Genomic DNA, 22,974 nt, shown 5'->3' on the forward strand with positions numbered 1-22,974 from the left:
CGATGTACTGGACAGTGTAAGACCCGAGCGTGAGGTAAGTGGTGACTGAATTGAGTCTGGCTGGAATAGAGTTAATTTTCTTCACAGCAGAACATATAGTGCTATATTTTGGATTTGTGACCAAAATAGTGTTGATAACACTACAATAGCTTAGCTATTGCTGAACAGTGCTTTCACAGTGTCAAGGATTTCTCTGTTTCTCACTCTGCCCCTCCCAGTGGGTAGGCTAGGGGTGGACAAGAAGTTGGGAGGAGACGCAACTGGGACAGCTGGACCAAACTGACCAAAAGGATATTCCATGCCATATAATGGCATGCTAAGCAATAAAAACAGAGGGGAGGGGTGGGGGTGGGGAGGTAGCCATTGCTCGGGATACTGAGCTGGGTACCGGTCTACTTGTGGGCGGTGGTGAGTGGTTGACTTTGTATCACTTGTTTTGTTTTTTTCTTTTATTTCTTCTTCCTCTTTCCTTTGCTTATTAAACTGTCTTTATCTCCACTGATGAGGAGCCGGAGTCAACCTACCACATGCTGTATTGCTGTTTTGGCTTCAAGAAGAAAAAATAGATTAGCACAACGAGAGCATCAGCTGCCATTTTGGTGGGAGGCCTAGAATTTTACTTTAATGGTAGTTTTTAGACTGAGAATCTTTATTTAGGATAAAAATAGCATTAAAAATTACTTTCGAGTTTTCCTTTTTATTTATCACTTTTAACAGGAAATGTAATACTCATTGAAGCACACTACTAAGCAATGTTGAAATAGCTTTGCATAGGACATTGAAACAGTCACTTCTCAATCTGGTTTTTATCTACTCCAGTGGCCTCCAAAGCGAGGTGCGTGCACCCCAGGGGATGCACACGACGATCGGTTGGGATGCGGGAAAAAAATATTAGAACTTCTACTTATATTTATTTATCTAAAACTTTAAGAAAGAAATTAACCTTGACTAATACTGTCCTGGTTTCATCTGGGATAGAGTTAATTGTCTTCTTAGTAGCTGGTACGGTGCTATGTTTTGAGTTCAGTATGCAAAGAATGTTGATAACACTGATGTTTTCAGTTGCTGCTAAGTAGCGTTTAGACTAAAGACAAAGATTTTTCAGCTTCTCATGCCCAGCCAGTGAGAAAGCTGGAGGGGCACAAGAAGTTGGGAGGGGACACAGCCAGGGCAGCTGACCCGAATGGGCCAACGAGGTATTCCATACCATGTGACGCCACATCTAGTATAGGAACTGGGGGGAGTGGGGGTGGAGGATCGCTGCTCGGGGACTAGCTGGGTGTCAATCGGCGGGTGGTTAGCAATTGCACTGTGCATCATTTGTACATTCCAATCCTTTTATCATTACTGTTGTCATTTTATTAGTGTTATCATTATCATTATTAGTTTCTTCTTTTCTGTTCTATTAAACCGTTCTTACCTCAACCCACGAGTTTTACTTCTTTTCCCGATTTTGTCTCCCATCCCATTGGCGGGGGGGGGGGGGCACTGAGTGAGCGGCTGCGTGGTGCTTAGTTGCAGGCTGGGGTTAAACCACGACAGTCCATTTTGGCGCCCAACATGGGGCACGAAGTGTTGAGATAACAACAAACCTGACCAGAGCTTGTTAAAACACATTTGTTACAAGCATTCATTATATTAGTCTAATAGTCGCTGGTCACTGTGTTGATTTATGTGTTCTTAGAATTGTTGCTCTGGTTTTTAAAGTTCTGCTATGTATCACCTCGCTTGCTGTATGTAGTCCCTCTTCTGCTGCTTATCATCCATGGGAGGTGGATTAAGGTTTCCGCTTTGATATATTGTATAACACTGGTTTATGGTATGATAAAGTTATTGGTTGTGGGATTAATCCGGAATTTGCACTCAGCATTGTCATCACCTCTATACTGCGGGAGGCATCTGTGTTTCCTCCTTGGAGAGCGAATCTATGGGTGGGATACCTTTCTTCCCCTCTCCTTTCTCCTTCAGTCCAGTTACAATGGTGTTTGAGAATTTTGAAACATTTGAATACCCTTGGGATGCTGAGACCAGCACGGTCCTAGCCCTACTGCTAGGAATTAGCATACTTCTGAATGTGGTTCAGCTCTCATTTAAGGTTAAACAGCTATTTAAGAAGATCACCCAGAGATGTGCCCCAAGGCTGGATAATTATGAGTGGCAGGGTGTGTGGGGTAGTATGGGCAAGTACCTAGAAAAGTGGGCACCTCCAATGTTTTGGAAATTCACCCCTGAACAAGTGCAGAATCCAGAAGAACTAGTAAAATATTTGGAAAAGATATGCTGTCACCCTGGCAACTCCAGAGAGATGGAAATCACTGCAATGTGCTGGGGCCTGGCCCATGCCTATCGAGCCCTGTTCGACATTACTCAGTACCCTCAAGGGGAAGAGAAGGTCTCTGGATCTAACAATAAGACGACAGGCACTGTGGCTACTGAAACCTTGGCAATGGGCACTGCAGTCCCTCCAGCCCTGGCGATGAGCGCTGCGGCTACCCAAACCACGGCGAAGGGCACTGCGGTCCCTCCACCCCGGTGACGAGCACTGTGGCTACCCAAACCACAGCAACAGGCACTGCGGTCCCTCCAGTCCCGGTGACAAGCACTGCAGCTACCCAAACCTCAGCAAGCGTTACTGCAACTGAGCCAGCGGACCAACATGGACCAGTATCAGTTGCCCCCATACAGGAGAAGAAACAGACAAAAAAAATCAGTTCAATAAGCGAAGGAGGAAAATGAGCCAGGGTCATCACGGGAACAGGAGGAAGAGGCAGAACCAGAGGTAATAACCTGGTCCCTATCCTTGAGTGAGCTGCGGGATATGCGAAAAGATTTCAGCTGCTATATAGGCAAGCATATTATCACCTGGCTGCTCCGATGCTGGGACAATGGGGCCAATAGCTTGGAATTAGAAGGTAGGGAAGCCAAGCAGCTGGGATCGCTTGCCAGGGAAGGTGGCATTGACAAGGCAATTGCAAAAGGGACACAAGCCATTAGCCTCTGGAGGCCACTCCTGTCAAGCGTGAAGGAAAAGTACCCCTTTAAGGAAGATGTTATATGTCAATCAAGCAAGTGGACCACCATGGAGAGAGGTATCCAATATCTGAGGGAATTAGCCATGCTAGAGATGATTCATTATGACCCGGACAACCCACAATTACCCAGAGATCCAGACAAAGTCCAACGCACACGACTCGTGGCGGAAGTTTATACAGAGCGCACCATCATCCTATGCCAACCCATTGGCAGTACCGACCTGCAAACACGAAGAGGCACCGACGGTGGATGAAACGGCTTACCAACTCTGGCAATACAATGAAAAAGCCTGCATTTCGGCTGTGGAGAAGCTGTCCAAGGATTTCCAGCAATTCAAAGTAGATATGTCCTACTCCCCACTTGTAAGGACCAATGTCTCAGCTATTATGAGTGAACGTTCTTCTCCCCAAGAGAGACAATATAGAAGATACACACCACAAGGTGCCCTGTGGTTTTACCTATGTGATCAGGGAGAGGACATGAGGAAATGGGATGGAAAACCTACCTCGGTCCTAAATGCACGGGTACGTGAGCTGCAAGGAAAAAACACCACAAAAGGGGATTCTACAAGGAAAAATGCTGCTCCAGTTTCCAAACAGAGTAGGAGGGCTGATGTTATTTCTGATCCTCTTCAAGGGACTTCTGAGCCAATTTTATGAGACGTGAATACTGCATACTCTGACCAGAATTAGAGGGGCCCTGCCTCCAGCCAGGTGGAGGAAAGGGATAACCGGGTCCATTGGACTGTGTGGATTCGATGGCCTGGCACGTTAGACTCACAGGAGTACAAGGCTCCAGTAGGCACCGGTGCACAGTGCACTCTAACGCCATCAATTTATAAAGGGGCAGAACCCATTTCTATTTCTGGTGTGACAGGGGGATCTCAAGAGTTAACTGTATTGGAGGCTAAAGTAAGCATAACTGGGAACGAATGGCAGAAACACCCCATTGTGACTGGCCCAGAGACCCCGTGCATCCTTGGCATAGACTGCCTCAGGAAAGGGTATTTTAAGGACCCAAAGGGGTATCGATGGGATTTCAGTATAGCTGCCTTGGAGACGGAGGGCACTGAACAGCTGCCTACCCTGCCTGGTCTCTCTCAAGACCCTTCGATTGTGGGGTTGCTGAGGGTTGAAGAACAACTGCCAGTTGCTACCACGACGGTGCACCGGTGGCAATATCTCACCAACCGAGACTCTCTGATTCCCATCCACCAGTTGATTCGCCAACTGGAGACCCAAGGAGTGATCAGCAAAACTCGCTCACCCTTTAATAGTCCCATATGGCCAGTGCGAAATTCTAATGGGGAATGGAGACTAACAGTTGACTATCGTGGCCTGAATGAATTTATGCCACTGCTGAGTGCTGCTGTTCCAGATATGCTAGAACTTCAATACGAACTAGAGTCAAAGGCAGCCAAGTGGTATGCCACCATTGACATTGCTAATGCGTTTTTCTCAATCCCTCTGGCAGCAGAGTGCAGGCCACAATTTGCCTTTACTTGGAGGGGCGTCCAGTACACTTGGAATTGGTTGCCCCAGGGGTGGAAACGCAGCCCCACCATTTCCCATGGACTAATCCAGACTGCACTGGAAAAAGGTGAAGCTCCGGAACACCTGCAATACATTGATGACATCATCGTATGGGGCAACACGGCAGAAGAAGTCTTTGAGAAAGGGCAGAAAAAAATCCAAATCCTTCTGAAAGCCGGTTTTGCCATAAAAGAAAGTAAGGTCAAGGGACCTGCACAGGAGATCCAGTTTTTGGGAATAAAATGGCAAGATGGGCGTCACCAGATCCCCATGGACATGATCAACAAAATAGCAGTTACGTCTCCACCGACTAATAAAAAGGCAACACAGGCCTTCTTCGGTGTCATGGGTTTTGGAGAAAGCATATTCCAACTTACAGTCTGATTGTAAGCCCTCTCTATCAAGTGACCAGGAAGAAGAATGATTTTAAATGGGGCCCTGAACAACAACAAGCCTTTGAACAAATTAAACAGGAGATTGCTCATGCAGTAGCCCTTGGACCAGTCCGGGCAGGACAAGATGTTAAAAATGTGCTCTACACTGCAGCCGGAGGGAATGGTCCTACCTGGACCCTCTGGCAGAAAGCACTTGGGGAGACCCGAGAGACCCCTGGGGTTTTGGAGTCAAGGATATCAAGGATCCGAGGCTCGCTATACTCCAACTGAAAAAGAGATCTTGGTAGCATATGAAGGAGTTTGAGCTGCCTCAGAAGTGGTGGGTACTGAAACACAGCTCCTCTTAGCACCCCGACTGCCAGTGCTGGGCTGGATGTTCAAAGGGAGGGTCTCCTCTACACATCATGCGACTGATGCCACGTGGAGTAAGTGGATTGCACTGATCACACAACAGGCTCACATAGGAAACCCCAGTCACCCAGGAATTTTGGAAGTGATCACGGACTGGCCACAAGGCAAAGATTTTGGCATGTCACCAGAGGAGGAAGTGGCATGTGCTGAAGAAGCCCAGCTGTATAATAAACTGTCAGAAAATGAGAGGCAATATGCCCTGTTCACTGATGGGTCCTGTCACATTGTGGGAAAGCATCGGAGGTGGAAGGCTGCTGTATGGAGTCCTACACGACAAGTTGCAGAAACTGCTGAAGGAGAAGGTGAATCGAGTCAGTTTGCAGAGGTGAAAGCCGTCCATCTGGGTTTAGACACTGCTGAAAGAGAGAAGTGCTCTATCTCTATCCTGACTCATGGATGGTGGCAAATGCCCTCTGGGGGTGGTTACAGCAATGGAAGCAGAGCAACTGGCAGCGCAGAGGTAGACCCATCTGACCTGCTGCACTCTGGCAAGATGTTGCATCCCAGCTAGAGAATCTGGTTGTAAAAGTACGTCACGTAGATGCTCACGTACCCAAGAGTTGGGCCACTGAAGAACATCAAAATAACCAACACGTGCATCAGGCCACCAAGAATGAAGTGGCCCAGGTGGACATGGACTGGCAACATAAGGGTGAGCTATTTATGGCTCAGTGGGCCATCAGGGAAGACATGCAACATATAGATGGGCTCGCAGTCGAGAGGTGGACCTGACCATGGACACTATCACACAGGTTATCATGAATGTGAAACATGTGCTGCAATTAAGCAAGCCAAGCAGCTAAAACCCCTGTGGTATGGAGGGCAATGGCTGAAATATAAATATGGGCAGGCCTGGCAGGTTGACTATATCACACTCCCACGAACCTGCCACGGCAAGTGCCATGTGCTTACAAGGGTGGAAGCAACCACCGGATGGCTGGAAACATATTCTGTACCCCATGCCACCACCCAGAACACTATCCTGGGCCTTGAGAAGCAGGTCTTGTGGCGACATGGCACCCCAGAAAGAATCGAGTTAGACAACGGGACTCATTTCCAAAACAACCTCATAGACACCTGGGCCAAAGAGCATGGCATTGAGTGGGTGTATCATATCCCCTATCATGCACCAGCCTCTGGGAAAATTGAATGATACAATGGACTGTTAAAAACTACATTGAGAGCAACGGGGGGTGGAACCTTCAAACATTGGGATACACATTTAACAAAAGCCACCTGGTTAGTCAACACCAGAGGATCTGCCAATTCAGGTGGCCCTGCCCAATCAGAACTTTTCCGTACTGTAGAAGGGGATAAAATCCCTGTACTGCACATGAAAAATATGTTAGGGAAGACAGTCTGGGTTACTCCTGCCTCACGCAAATGTAAACCCATTCCTGGGATTGATTTTGCTCAAGGGCCTGGGTCCACTTGGTGGGTGATGCAAAAAGATGGAGAAGTCCGATGTGTGTCTTAAGGGGATTTGATTTTAGGTGAGAATAGCCAAAATTAAACTGTATGATATTAGTTGCTATGTAACCCTGCTACTGTATGTTATCATTACTATGATTGTTATATGCTATATCCATAGTACTACAGTAAGAATCGCTTAGATCAAGCAAGAATGAACTGTGATAAAACTGAGCAAAGCGCAGTAGTGATGGAACCAGAACTGACTCCAGCATGCAACAATCCAACAGTGGACACCATCCTCCTGCTGCGTCCAATGTCACCTGATCATCACACAGCACTGAAGCCCAGTCCTGCTCTACCGACTGAGAGGATTTTGCACCATCCCTCCTGCCCAGACAGACTGGTATGACAGCTGGAGCCCAGAGTCGGGCACTAAATGAACTCAACGAACATTTTATGAACACGACCTGTGGACACATATTTAGCTAACGGTCACAAGAGCATTCCAGATGCTTTTAGAAGGCCTTGAACAGAATAAAGAAGAAGACAAAAGAAGAAAGATGCCAATTAGAAGAACACAGGTGCGCATTCCACGATAAAGGGAACTTGGCACAAAGAACCTCAATTCGGCAGTTTATCTTGACCAATTAGACGGAGACAAGTTTCGCATGTTTTAGTTGATATAACCAATTATGTCCTGTGTTTATGTGCGTGTACAGTGTCGATATAACCAATCATATTTTATGCTTGTGCACGTGTACAGTGACTTTGCAGAATATGTGACTATAAGTATGTGTGTGTTTTAGCAATAAAGGGTCATCTGTCGTCTGCTTTCAAGATTACAGGCGTCCGTCTACTTCAATCTCCTCAAATGGTGACCCCGACATGATTGCGGGCCGAGAAAACGCTGGAATTGCTGGAGGTGCGTCCGGAGGAGACTCTAGCCGAACTATCGTCTAGCCAGCTGGACTGAGCTGACAACATTCTCCCGGGAGATCAATCACCCTGCTCATTTGGAAGTAAGGTGAGCGGCTAGAAGGATTAAAATGGGTGCCCAGATGTCCGTGGAAGAAGGGGCAATTGTACGAATGCTTTCACATATCCTCTCCGTGAGAGGGGTTAAGTATGATTCCAATACTTTACGTATGATGCTGAAGTGGCTTAAGGACCATGGTGCCCCCACTTTGAATGTAGAAGTCTTTGAAGTTAAAAATTGGGAAGAAATGGGAAAAGTAATTTGGGACTTTGTATTGCGTGGGGACGTGAAGGCTCAGAAAATGTCCGCTACGTGGAGATTGGTGCTGGAAACGTTGAAAGCCCTTAATGCAGAAAAGGAGGTGGCTGCCGCTGCAAAAATTTAAATTGAAGATACCCCGGAAAAAAAGAAAAGTGTGTGTGGCGAGGTGGTAAATAATTCGGACAGTGATGAGGAATTAAACACCGAGGGAGATGTCATTAATGGAGGCAACAATCAACCTTTAAATAACCTGCCTCTCGAGCAGAGACCTATCCCCTCTGCACCTCCCTATGAGGCAGATACATCCCCAGGAGAAGCAATAAAAAAGCGATGGAAGGAGATAAATGATAAAATGTTAACCGAAGGTCTAAATCCTCTGGCTTTTCCAGTTACAGTCAGGCAGAATGCCCCAAACGTGTGGCAACCTTTCAATTGGGATTTATTAAAAGAAGTACGGAAAACAGTAATGGCTAATGGACTGTCTGCTCCGTTTAGTCAGGCGTTATTGGAGAATATATTTTCTGGTCAAATTTTAATGGGCTTTGACTGTACACAATTGGCTACAATGATTTTAACCCCGACTCAGCGTCTATTATGGAAGGTGAAATGGGCAGAATTATGTGATTTAGCGGCACTAAGAAATTTCAACCGCCCAGAAGGAGATCCGCGGTATATGATCACTGCTGCACAAATGATGGGGACTGGTGACTTTGCAGTTGTTAATAGGCAAGCAAGGCTACCGGTGGAAGCATTACAGGAATCAGCTTCCTTAGCTCTGAAGGCAATGGTAACCTTGCCTGAAGCTGGAAAGCCAGAACAATCATTTACAAGTATAAGGCAGGGTAATACGGAACCTTATATGTCCTTTATTGATCGTCTGCGAGATGCTGTTGGAAAGCAAATAGATAATGCTGATGCCAAAGAAGCATTGATAATAAAATTGGCCGTGGAAAATGCAAATGCAGACTGTAAAAAAATACTACAGTCGATGCCAGGAAGAGTGACACTAGTAGATATGATAGAGGCCTGTAACAAAGTTGGGGCTTTGGAGCATAAAACTACATTAATGGCCAATGCTTTTGCTGTAGCCATGTGAATGGATACCAAAAATGTTAAGAAATGCTATAAATGTGGACAACCGGGACATTTGCAATTTCAGTGTAAAGAGGGGTGAAACAAAGTGGAAGTTGGGCCTAATATATGCCCTCGTTGTCATAAAGGGAGACATTATGCTAACCAGTGTAGATCTCATTTCACAAAAGAAGGTGTAGCTCTGCCACCTTGAGGTACCCCATCACCGGGAAACTACAAGAAGAGTGCGAGGAGCGGTGCGATGACCCCAACAGCTCCGAAAGGATCCTAGAACGGCGCCAAGAAGGATGTCTGGCAGAATTGCCAGCTCAAACAGCTGGAAGTGCCGGAGTGGATGTCTCAACAATAGAAACCATTCTACTATGGAACTCTCAGGTACACTGTGTGCCAGTAAACACACAAGGACCATTAGGTAATGGGCTTAGTGCCCTGTTGTTGGGACGGTCTAGTATAACATTACAAGGAATTTTTGTGCTTCCCGGGGTGATTGATGCGGACTACACAGGTCGCATTTATGCTACGATTTGGACGCCATCTCCACCAGTATCGATACAGGAAGGAAGCAGAATTGCACAGCTAGTCCCTTTTAAAGCAAATGTACCATGTAAGGTTAATCAACAGCGTGGCAATGCAGGGTTTGGCTCTACGGGATTAGAAACTCAAATTATGTGGTCAATGGAGATCAATAAAACAAAACTTAGTATATCAGTAGAGTTACAAAATGCAAAGAACAGGCCAGAAAAAATAAAATTACAAGCATTAGTGGATACTGGAGCAGATGTAACGGTTCTGTCGTGGGAGGACTGGCCTGTCACTTGGGAGCTTTCTGAGATGGATTCCAAACTGTTCGGTGTGGGAGAATTATCAAAAACTCGACAAAGCAAATATATGATTCAATTGATTTGTCAAAATTCAGTTTCTTATATCAAACCTTATGTAACCAATATCCCTATGAACCTGATAGGCAGGGATGCATTAAGTCAAATGGGATGTGTGCTTAGTACAGGAGACAATTTTGTGGCACGGCCATTGACGGGCGACCATGCCTAAAACTGAAATGGAAAACAGAGGAACCGGTTTGGGTAGATCAATGGCCGCTGACTGAATCTAAGGTCGTCATCTTGAAACAGTTAGTACAGGAGCAATTGGAACAAGGGCACTTGGTGAATAGAACGAGCCCTTGGAATACACCAGGTTTTGTCATTCCAAAAAATTCTGGGAAATGGAGACTGTTGCATGATTTAAGAAAAATAAATGAAGTAATGGAAAATATGGGAGCCCTTCAATTAGGGTTACCCACGCCTACTATGATTCCACAGGGATGGAACATTTTGATTACTGATTTAAAGGATTGTTTCTTTACAATATATTTAGACCCAAAAGATGCGGAAAAAATTGCCTTTTCTATCCCTACCATAAACAAACAGGAACCCATGGAACGTTATCATTGGGTAGTTCTGCCACAAGGAATGAAAAATTCTCCAACCATATGCCAATCCTATGTATCCCAAGCTCTAAAAGGGTTTAGACAACTGTATTGGTTTTGTTTGGCAAGGTTTTGGTAGCGGGGGGGGGTTACAGGGGTGGCTTCTGTAAGAAGCTGCTGGAAGCTTCCCCTGTGTTCGAGAGAGAGCGAGCCCATACTAGCCGGCTCTAAGACGGACCCGCCGCTGGCCAAGGCCGAGCCAATCAGTGATAGTGGTAACGCCTCTGTGATAACATTTTTAAGAAGGAAAAAAAAGTTGGGACGGGGAGAAACTGCCGCCGGAGTGAGGAGTGAGAACATGTAAGAGAAACAAGCCTGCGGACACCAAGGTCAGTGAAGAAGGAGGGGGAGGAGATGTTCCAGGCGCCGGAGCGAAGATTCCCCTGCAGCCCGTGGTGAAGACCCTGGTGAGGCAGGCTGTCCCCCTGCAGTCCAGGGAGGTCCACGGTGGAGCAGATATCCACCTGTAGCCCGTGGAGGACCTCACGCTGGAGCAGGTGGGTTCCCGAAGGAGGCTGTGACCCCGTGGGAACCCCGCGCTGGAGCAGGCTCCTGGCAGGACCTGCGGATCTGTGGAGAGAGGAGCAGGTTTTCTGGCAGGACTTGTGACCCCGTGGGGGACCCGCGCTGGAGCAGTGTGCTCCTGAAGGACTGCACACCGTGGAATGGACCCATGCTGGAGCAGTTCGTGAAGAACTGCAGCCCGTGGGAATGGCCCACGTTGGAGGAGTTCGTGGAGGACTGTCTCCCGTGGGCGGGACCCCACGCTGGAGCAGGGGAAGAGTGTGATCAGCCCTCGTCCTGAGGAGGTGAAGCGGCAGAAAATAACGTGTGATGACCATAAACCCCATCCCTGTCCCCCTGTGCCGCTGGGGGGGCTTGGTGGTGAAATCCGGGAGTGTAGTTGTGCCCGGGAAGAAGGGAGGGGTGGTGGGAAGGTGTTCTGAGATTTCGTTTTATTTCTCATTACCTTGCTCTGGTTAATTTGTAATAAATTGAGTTAATTTTCCCAAACTGAGTCTGTTTTGCCCGTGACAGTAATTAGTGAATGATCTCTCCTGTCCTTATCTCGACCCGCAAGCCTTTTGTTATATTTTCTCTCCCCTATCCAGCTGAGGATGGGGGAGTGATAGAATGGCTTTGGTGGGCACCTGGTGTTCAGCCAGGGTCAACCCGTCACAACAACAAAATTCAGACTTGATTATTTATCACTGTATGGATGATATCTTGATAGCAGAGAAAAGAGAGTTATCCGAAAAGCTCCAAGAATTGACTACACAATTGTCTGATTTTGGTTTAAAAATAGCACCAGAAAAGGTACAAAAAATGCAACCATGGAAATATTTAGGCTGGAAGATTTTAGAAAAATCTATAGTTCCACAAAAACTGGAAATTACAGACAAGACTGAAACATTGAATTATGTGCAAAAATCACTGGGGACAATCAATTGAGTTCGAACACTGTTGGGAATAGATAATGAGCTTCTGACCCCTTTATTTGAAATGTTACGAGGCGACACTACCTTAACGGCACCTCGACAATTGACCCCTCAAGGTAAACAAGCATTACAACACATAGCAGATATAATATCCCAGAGTCAGGCTTTTAGGATTAAAGAAAATCTTGACATTAATCTTAGCATTTTAAACCGAGAAAAACAACCCCTCAGGATCATATATCAATGGGAGGGGAGTCACAAAGACTTGTTAATAATAGAATGGATCTTTTTAGCTCACCAGGGCCGAAAACCCATATTTTCTCGAATTGAAATGATTTCAGAATTAATTATAAAGGGGAGACGTCAGATTATTGAGATTTGTGGACAAGAACCACACACGACTGTTGTTCCTTTGACTCAAGGATATTTACAATGGTGTCTACAGAATAGCCTAACTTTACAAATTGCTTTTGCAGATTTCGAAGGAAAGATAGATATTCATCTTCCTGCACACAAAATGTTTACCTTGCTACAGAATATACAACTAGAAGAAAAAGACTTGTGTGCAGAGTTACCTACTGATGGTCCTACAGTATTTACGGATGGCAGTGGAAAAACAGGAAAGGCAGTAGTAGTTTGGAAAGAAGGTCAGGTATGGAAAAATCACATTGTCACATGTGAAGGCTCCCCCCAAGTGGTGGAACTTCAAGCTGTAATAGAAGTATTTAAAAAGCGGCGGGATGTTGAGGTCAATATTATTGCTGATTCTTTATACGTGGTAGGTGTAGTAAAATGCTTGAGACGGGCTTATTTGAAAGAAACTGATAACATCACATTGTTTGAAAAATTTAAGATGTTGCTATTTTTGTTAAACCAACGGACAAAGTGTTATTATATAATGCATGTGTGAAGTCACACCAGTTTGCCTGGATGGATCACAGAAGGGAATAAACGAGCTGATTTACTAGCTAATCCTGTATGGACTGGGCCACCCCCCAATAAACTTCTACAGGCACGTGGAGCTCATAGTTTTTTCCACCAACCAGTGAAAGTATTAGCCAAACAGTTTCAAATTTCTATAGCAGATGCCAAAGACATTATTCAGTCCTGTGCTGAGTGCCAGAAATTATCTGGGCACAGAGATGGCGCTGTAAATCCTAGGGGTCTGAAATCCTTGCAATTGTGGCAGACTGATGTGACTCATGTACCAGCTTTTGGAAAATTGTGTTATGTTCATGTTTCTGTTGATACATATTCCTTGTTGATATGGGCCACAGCACTTGCGGGCAAAACAAGTCGACATCTACAAACACACTTATGACAAGTATTTGCAGTAATGGGTGTCCCGGCCCAGATAAAAACAGATAATGGACCATGTTTTATAGCACAACGGACTCAGGAATTTTTTCAGCAATGGGGAGTTACTCATATTACCGGCATTCCTCATTCTCCCACAGGTCAAGCTATAATTGAACGTACTCATAAAGTATTAAAAGATTTTTTGGAAAAACAAAAAACGGGGGAATTAGGGGAACCTCCTTCAAATAGACTCATGAAAGCAATATCTGTGATGAATTTTTTGACTCTGCGTGGAGAGTCAGTTGTTCCCCCTGTAGTTCGGCATTTTCACACAATGAATAGTGGGATTCAAAATATTGATAATGGGTGGATAGTCTGGGTTAAAAATATTGAGCGTCAGCAATGGGAGGGACCTTTTAAAGTAATAACGTGGGGCCGAGGTTATGCTTGTGTCATTACAGAAAATGGGCCAAAGTGGATTCCAACTAAATGGACGAAACCTTATGCTGAGATTGATATGGAACACACTGACTGTAGTAAGCAGCATGACAGTGACACTGGTGATTGATCCACATCGTTTAACACCGTGGGACAGTAAGAATGTTTGGGTGACACTGGCTAAAGCTATTAATCAAACCTCTTTTTGTGTGTCATTGGCATTACCTGAACAGTCTTTTATTCTTATGTATTTTATTAGGTATAATGTTGCTTTTGCAGTGTTTAATTAACTGTGTTCATAGATCTTTGCAAAGGGCAATACAGCAGGTGTTAATTAACAAAACACAAAAAGGGGGAGTAGGGAATCTCTCTCCGCAAGAAAAGTTAGCTAAAGCCAAAATTAGGGGTAAGGTCATGGTTTTAGTTAAGAATCTAGAAACAGGCCAATGGGAAGGTCCATTTCCATTAATGACCTGGGAACGAGGTTATGATTGTGTTTCCACAGATACAGGCCCACGATGGACTCCTGTTCGATTTGTACGACCATCATCATCTGGAGCATCATAGATGATGTGGCAATATGAATACCACCTCAGCCAAAAACTAATGTATAGGTCACCTTGGCCAACATAACAGGTCAAGATTCTCTGTGCATTGCAACCGCATCACAAAGCCCATGAACCAATAGACACAATGGCTATGACTTGTGCAGCGCGCCTGGCCAGCGAGCGCAAACATCATAGGCTCCCCATGTTGCAACTGAGGTAGATTTTGGCACCCGCTGGCCACGTGTGCTGAAATCCGTTCCTCTGCAAATGTATAAATACCGGGATTTTCCGAAGAGCATCGGGCCGGTGTACGGAAAGGCCATTGTTGCCTCCGTGGGGACGCCCACGTAAAGCTGGCACCCACCGATTGCTGGGATGAGTTTGAGGAGCAAGATGGCACAAGAATGTACAGATGGTCCATCTTCCTCACAGTCCTCGGATGGACGTAGTCATGGATACCGCCGCAAGCCAAAGAAAACATCTGGATGACCCTGGCTGATGTGACCGGACAAGATTGCTTATACCTCAGTACAGCAACACCAAGCAATCCCTTTTTCACAGGTTTAATAGGGGGTTACACTAACATCAACAAAGTTTAAGAACTTATTGATGGAGACCCCTGTGCAGCAGGTCATGGACTCAATGGATGGGAATGCCTGGTTTCCACGGATCTGGCATTCACCCTCATTGCCACCCCAGGAATCACAAATTCTGGGGTCCCTGAATACAGATTGGTGTAGCATTATCTGATTTACTGTTAGATGTAGATAGTATTAGACACACAACCTTAAAAAATAGAGCTGTTCTTAAATCATTAGTTAAGATAGTTTTGATTTATCTTGTAGTGGGGTTTTTTGTATTTTAATTTGTATGCCTTGTAGGTTGCAATGTGTTTAAAAATTAATTGATAAATCAAGTAAGGCTGTGTTAACTGAGGAAAAAACAAAAAAGGGGGAATTGTGGACACATATTTAGCTAACGGTCACAAGAGCATTCCAGACACTTTTAGAAGGCCTTGAACAGAATAAAGAAGAAGACAAAAAAAGAAAGATGCTAATTAGAAGAACACAGGTGCGCATTCCACGATAAAGGGAACTTGGCACAAAGAACCTCAATTCGGCAGTTTATCTTGACCAATTAGACAGAGACAAGTTTTGCATGTTTTAGTTGATATAACCAATTATGTCCTGTGTTTATGCGCATGTACAGAGTTAGTATAACCAATTATATCTTATGTTTATGCACGTGTACAGTGTCGATATAACCAATCATATTTTATGCTTGTGCGCATGTACAGTGACTTTGCAGAATATGTGACTATAAGTATGTGTGTGTTTGAGCAATAAAGGGTTGTCTGTCGTCTGCTTTCAAGATTACAGGTGTGCGTCTACTTCAATCTCCTCAACGACCCATAAACTAAAGGAATGATATCTGTGTGTGCATACATATATGTATGTATATCATTGTTTATATGTCTCAAAGGGACGGAAAAGGTGATGATGATTGACCGGGATGTAACTGAAGGTATGGGAACCGAGCATGATGTCAATGGTATAGAATAAGGGGTGGATACTGTCCTGGTTTCAGCTGGGATAGAGTTAATTGTCTTCCTAGTAGCTGGTACAGTGCTATCTTTTTGAGTTAGGTATGAGAAGAATGTTGATAACACTGATGTTTTCAGTTGTTGCTAAGTAGTGTTTAGTCTAAAGTCAAGGGTTTTTCAGCTTCTCATGCCCAGCCAGCGAGAAGGCTGGAGGGGCACAAGAAGTTGGCACAGGACGCAGCCAGGGCAGCTGACCTAAAGTGGCCAATGGGGTATTCCATACCATGTGACGTCACATCTAGTATAGGAACTGGGGGGAGTGGGGGCGGGGGGGATCGCCGCTCGGGGACTAGCTGGGTGTTGATCGGCGGGTGGTGAGCAATTGCACTGTGCATCATTTGTACATTCCAATCCTTTTATTATTGCTGTTGTCATTTTATTAGTGTTATCATTATCATTATTAGTTTCTTCTTTTGTGTTCTATTAAACAGTTCTTATCTCAACCCACGAGTTTTACTTCTTTTCCTGATTTTCTCCCCCATCCCACTGGGTGGGGGGGAAGTGAGTGAGCGGCTGTGTGGTGCTTAGTTGCTGCCTGGGGTTAAACCAGGACAAGGATGCATAGAAAACATTACTGAAGATTTGAAGAAACAAGTATTAGATCAAATTACACGGCGTGGGAGGGTTGCTATGCAGTTGGATGAAAGTACAGATGTTTCTAACATGTCTCAGCTTACGGTATTTGCTAGATTCTGTTTCAAGAATGAAATATACAAAGAACTACTTTTTTGTGAGCCACTAAAGGAAAAACGCACCAGAGATGATATATTCCTGACAGTAAATGACTTCTTTAATAAAAAAACAATGCTTTGTGGAAAAACTGTGCAAGTGTAACCACCAATGGAGCAGCTGCTTTGACTGGAATAATAAAAGGATTCCGGGGTAAGGTTACAGAGATAGAACCACATGTGGAACTCATCCACTGCCTTATTCATAGGCAAGCTATTACAGCAAAGATGTTGGAGCCAGAAGTGCACAAAGTGCTACACGATGCCATCAATGTGGTTAAGTTTGTAAAAACAATACCTGTAAATAGTAGAATCTTTACAATACTTTGTAATGAGATGTGGAGTGTCCATGGAAATCTTTTGTACCACACGGAGGTTCGCTGGTTATCTCATGGCCAAGTGCTTAAAAGAGTTGTTGAACTTAAAGATGAGTTACACATTGTTCTTTCACAAAAAGACAAGTGTTCCAAATTTGCTGACCTTTTCTGTGATGACAAGTGGCTGCCAGTAGTATGCTACCTAGCACTTATTTTTTAAAAAATAAACACACTTAATGCGTCCCTTCAAGGTGAAGGTAACGTTTTAACAAGGCGTGAGAAAGTAACTGCTTTTCGAAAGAAACTCATGCTTATGGGGAGAGCATTTTGAAAACAGCTTTTTGGAAATGTTTCCATCATTATGCGACTTTGTTGCTGAAAATGATGCAAGTGTGTCACCTATAAAAACTCTCGTATCTGTACACTCAAAAAACTTGGAAGCAGAATTTCCTAACCTGTTTAGAAATCTTCCAAATGAAGAGTTTCAGTGGGTTTTGTACCCATTTGTTAAAAACATAAAAATGCAACACTTTCCAATTAGTTTGCAAGAACAACTCATTGACATCATGGAAGATGGAAATTTACTAGCCATGTTTCAAGAAGAACCTTTGCATAATTAGTGGATGGGAGTGATAAATGAGTGTCATGATTTAATAAGCACAGCCAATGATGCACTTCTTCCACTTAGAGCTACTTATCTTTGCATCTTTCCCTCTAAATAGTCTTCAATCAAACAATGAGTTTCAATCCATGCTTTGGTTCTTTCTTTCTTGATCTTTAGCACTAAAATGCTGTTTCAGGCAGCAAATCTATTTCTACAGCACAGTGAACTCCAGATGCTTCATTTTCAGCCCTGATGTATGACACAACAGCATTCACATCAGTCACTGTGTATGTATCATCTTCCACATTCAGTTAGTGAGGTTGGATATAGCAACAGCCAGAAATTCCACACAGTGTGCAGGAAGCAAGCATCTTTGATGGAGGCCAGGAAGGAGACATTTGGCTGAAATTATTCCTTTGAATTATGGATCAAATTATCATCTCTTGATCTCTGGCCTGCCAATCTCCTTACCTCTGAATTATATTGAGGGAAATTTTAGAATGATAAGAGATCCCTGCAAGCATTCACTTCCAGTGCATCAAGTCTTTAATGCTGTCTGAGAAAAACTTAACTCCTTAAATAAAACTTAGCACCTAAAGGACTAGACTGGCACTTCAATAACAACATAATGCACTGCCACATAAGGGAACAATGGCCTTTGACAACTGTCCACCTGAAGTTTTGTAACTTGCATAGCTGTACAAAGACTATGTTTTACAGAATGAGATGGTGTGGGAATGTAATATCTGGGCTTCCTGTTAACAATTGACTCCATGGATACTTCCTGATATACTTGCATGTTTATGCATATGTGAGAGTATCTGTGTCGCTTCACTTTAGAGAACAGATCAACCTGCTCCCACCAGTGCAGAAAGATAGGGGACAGCGGTTTCCCTTCAACATTTATTTAAGTGTGCTCCTGTGGCTGTATCAATATAAAGGACTGATTTTGATAGGTCCTCCAGCAATCCCCACATTGGATACTTGCAAAAAGGCCAATTACTTACACTGGTGTTTTAGTAATTATTCCATCAATGCTAACAACAAGGGAAGTACTAATATAGATAGATTGGTGGCATTTGAACCACTGTCATCTAGGTGTGCTTTGAGAACTGTTCAAAAGTTTTAGTAGCAGAGACACAGCTAACTGAGCCCTTGGCATAATCCTCAGCAAACCCAAATAAAGGAAAACAGCACCATCAATCTCCTGTCTTACTATTTTTTTAAATACCTGTACTTGCCCTAGCTAATACTGTAACGTGTGAGTACAAGAGGGGAGAAGTCATAAAAAAAAAATGCTCTAGGATTAGCATGACAAGCAGTGATCATCCGTTTTGCACTAAATCCATCAAACCATCTATGAATCCTCCTCTGGATGGAGAGTGTTCCACTGTACCACTCAGCAGGGATTTCTGCATTTTGTTTGTCATGTGAGGATGCTGTTCCCTGTTTAGATTCTTTCCTTTTCCCAGATGAACAATGTGAGAAAATGAAGCCTTTCGCTCCCACAGTAATAATCCAACATTTGAATCACAGAAGGATAACACCTTTAGCAAAACAAAAGTGTTAAAAAGGCTAGAGAAGATATACTACTTATCATCATAATGCACTTACCATGAAGAGATCAAACTCCTCTTCATGCCGAGCAATCATCTGATTCAGAGTCTCATCATCAGGAACTTCATCTTCTTCCTATTTAAATAGAAAAAGGCATTAGAAAAATACAAAGCAATGTCCAAAGAGAGGCAACCATTTGCATTGAGCCACTGTTGCACTAATCTCTCTCTCTCTCTCAAAAGGAGTGTGAAATGCTCAAATGAAAACTAAAAGTTTGAAAGTGCCTAGCTGTTCATCGATTCAGAAGTAACACAAAATAGACTTAATCAAAGAGACAATTAGGACTTCTTATCACTTTCATACATTGAGAATGAGAAAGTGAGCAAACATGCAACCAGGAAATTTTGGGTTGTGTTTTTTTCAGGGTCACAAGCACAGTTAGTTGTCAGCTTGTTTTTCAGTTAAAACATACACATTTCCTTTCTGCTGCTCTACAGCACTCCCCCAGTAATAGCATTCTACACTATGAGGTCTTTACTGTCAAAGCAGAAGGAAGGAAAACAATCCTGAAAAAAAAATATTCCTAGAAACAAAGCCTGCCCAATCCATATTTCCGTAGACCACTGCCCACTGACAAAGTGAGATGTGAATCATAGAATCATAGAATATCTTGAGTTGGAAGGGACCCATAAGGATCATCAAGTCCAACTCCCTGCTCCTCACAGGACTACCTAAAACTAAACCATATGGCTAAGAGTGTCGTCCAGATGCTCCTTGAACTCTGACAGGCTTGGTGCCATGACCGCTTCCCTGGGGGGCCTGTTCCAGTGACTGACCACCCTCTCAGCGAAGAACCTTTTCCTAATGTCCAATCTGTACTTCCTCTAATGCAGCTTCATTCTATTTCCTCATGTCCTATCGCTGGTCACCAGAGAGAGGAGATCAGCACCTCCCCCTCCGCTGCCCCCCTTGAGGAAAGTTGTAGACTGCAATGAGGTCACCCCTCAGCCTTCTCTTCTCCAAGCTGAACAAACCAAGTGACCTCAGCCGCTCCTCATAAGTCTTGCCCTCGAGACCTTTCACCATCTTGGTCACCCTCCTCCAGACACACTCCAATAGTTTGATGTCCTTCTTATATTGAGGCGCCCAAAACTGCACGCAGTACTTGAGGTGGGGCCGCACCAGTGCAGTGTAGAGTGGGACAATCACCTCCCTCGACCAGCTAGCGATGCTGTGCTTGATGCACCCCAGGACTCAGTTGGCCCTTTTGGCTGCCAGAGCACACTGTTGACTCATATTCAACTTGCCATCAACCCAAACCCCCAGATCTCTTTCCACAGGGCTGCTCTCCAGCCTCTCGTACCCCAATTTGTATGTATAACCAGGATTGCCCTGTCCCAGGTGCAGAATCCAGCACTTGCTCTTGTTAAATTTCATACGGTTGGTGATTGCCCAGCTCTCTAGTCTATCTAGATCTCTCTGTAAGGCCTCTCTACCCTCGAGGGAGTCCACAGCTCCTCCTAGTTTAGTATCATCGGCAAACTTACTTAATGTACATTCGATTCCTGTGTCCACATAATTTATAAAAACATTAAAGAGCACCGGCCCTAAAATTGAGCCCTGGGGAACCCCACTGGTGACTGGCCACCAGCCTGATGTAACCCCATTTACTACAACTCTTTGAGCCCAACCCGTCAGCCAATTGTTCACCCAATGTATTATGGACTTGTCTAGCTGTATGCTGGACGTTTTGTCCAGAAGGATACCGTGAGAGACAGTATCAAAAACTTTGCTGAAATCAAAAAACCCCATATCTACTGGCTTCCCTTGATCAACTAGATGGGTGACCTTGTCATAAAAGGAAATTAAGTTAGTTAAGCAGGACTTTCCCCTTGTGAACCTGTGTTGGCTATGACCAATGACTGCATTGTCTCTCAAGTGTTTTTCAGTAACTCCCAGAATAACCTTCTCCATAATTTTACCAAGCACTGAAGTGAGACTGACAGGCCTGTAATTACCAGGGTCTTCCTTCTTACCCTTCTTGAAAATTGGGACATTTGCCAGCTTCCAGTTGTCTGGGACCTCTCCAGACTCCCAAGACCATTGAAAAATAATGGAGAGAGGTCGCGTGATAACATCGGCCAGCTCTTTCAGTACCCTGGGATGAACCCCATCGGGCCCCATAGACTTATGTGCATCCAGCCGGAGCAGCAAGTCTCAAACAACTTCAGAGTCGGCTGGGAGTTATCATCCCCCTAGTCACAGTCTTCCAACACAGGGCTCCGGGGGTCCCAGGGCCCATCATCGGTGTTGAAGACAGAGGCGAAAAAGGCATTAAACATCTCCGCTTTGTCTACATCCCTATTTGTGAAGTGACTGACCCCGTCAAGCAATGGACCAATGTTATCTCTGATTCTCCTTTTGCTATTAACATATTTTAAAAAGTCCTTTTTGTTGGCCTTCACAGTGCTGGCCAGCTTAAACTCTAATCGAGCTTTGGCCACGTGAATTTTCTCCCTACAGTGGTGAACAGCATCTCTGTAGTCCTCCCGTGTCGCCTGTCCTTGCTTCCAATGTCCGTACACTTTCCTTTTCTGCCTAAGTTCTAGAAGAAGATCCCTGCTCAGCCAAGCCGGCCTTCTGCCCTGCTTGCTTGACTTCCGACACTTTGGAATTGCCTGCTCCTGCACTCTTAAGAGATGGCTCTTAAAAAGTGACCAGCATTCATGGACCCCAATACCTTCAAAAGCAGATTCCTAGGGGACCTTACTAACTAGCTCCTTCAGCAGCCCGAAGCCTGCTCTCCCCATACCCAGGGTCAAAGTTTTGCTGGCAGTTTTTCTCCTATCGCCAACAATTTGAAACTCAACTACTTCATGTTCAGTGTGGCCAAGACAGCCACCAATCACCACTTTGCCCACGAGTCCCTCTCTGTTTGCAAACAACAGATCTAGGAGGGCACCTTTCCTAGTCAGCTCCCTTAGTACCTGCACCAAGAAGTTATCTTCAACATGCTTCAGGAATTTCCTGGACCTGTTTGTGTCTGCTGTATGATATTCCCAGTTGACGTCTGGGAAGTTAAAATCACCCATAAGGACAAGGGCAGCTGATCTAGAGATATCCCTTAATTCCTTGCAGAATAATTCATCGATGTCATCGTTCTGGCTGGCTGGTCGATAGTAAGACTCCCACAACAACATCCACTTCATTTGTTTTCCCCTTAATCCTTACCCAGAGGCTCTCAACCGTGTCATGGCCAACTGCAAGTGCCATACAGTCCTACCCCTCCCTTACATACAGCGCCACCACCCCACCCCCCCGCCTCGCCTGCCCTGCCTATCCCTCCTGAAGGGCCTATAACAGTCCATCATGGCACACCAGTCACAGGACTCATCCCACCAGGTTTTGCTTATGCCAATGATGCCGTAGCTCTGGGACTCGGTCAAAGCTTCTAGCTCCTCTTGTTTATTCCTCATGCTGCGCGCATTAGTATAGAGACATTTCACATGTGCTCCAGTGTACTCAGCACATCGTGGAGCAGACCGAAGGACCTCGCTAGCACACTGTCCCGCAAACGTTGGCGTGCCATCCCATGGCTTATCTGTAGTGAGCCCGGTTTTATCCCTTTCCCCTTCAAATCTAGTTTAAAGCTCTTTCAATGAGCCCTGCTAACTCTCGCGCAAAGATCCTTTTCCCCCTTTGAGAAAGGTGTACCCCATCTGTTGCCAGCAGGCCTGGTGTCGTGTAGACTGACCCATGGTCAAAAATCCCAAAATTCTGCCGGTGACACCAGTCACGGAGCCAGGTATTGATCAACTGGGTCTTCCTGTTTCTTCCAACAA

At 44.8% G+C, this 22,974-nt stretch overlaps 2 protein-coding genes across 4 annotated transcripts in view; both read right to left on the minus strand.

Moving 5' to 3' along the window:
• Positions 1-22,974, minus strand: part of LOC126035461 (uncharacterized) — a 280,978-nt gene that overhangs the window by 119,251 nt on the left and 138,753 nt on the right. The window lies entirely within an intron of this gene.
• Positions 1-22,974, minus strand: part of LOC126035506 (probable global transcription activator SNF2L2) — a 114,591-nt gene that overhangs the window by 11,547 nt on the left and 80,070 nt on the right. For both annotated transcript variants that reach the window (XM_049794166.1, XM_049794167.1), the window contains exon 5: positions 19,190-19,267. In XM_049794166.1, coding sequence (XP_049650123.1) covers positions 19,190-19,267 — 78 coding nt within the window. The remainder of the gene's footprint in view (positions 1-19,189; positions 19,268-22,974) is intronic.

This window comes from Accipiter gentilis, chromosome W, assembly GCF_929443795.1.
Source record: "Accipiter gentilis chromosome W, bAccGen1.1, whole genome shotgun sequence".
Classification (NCBI taxonomy): Eukaryota; Metazoa; Chordata; class Aves; order Accipitriformes; family Accipitridae; genus Astur; species Astur gentilis.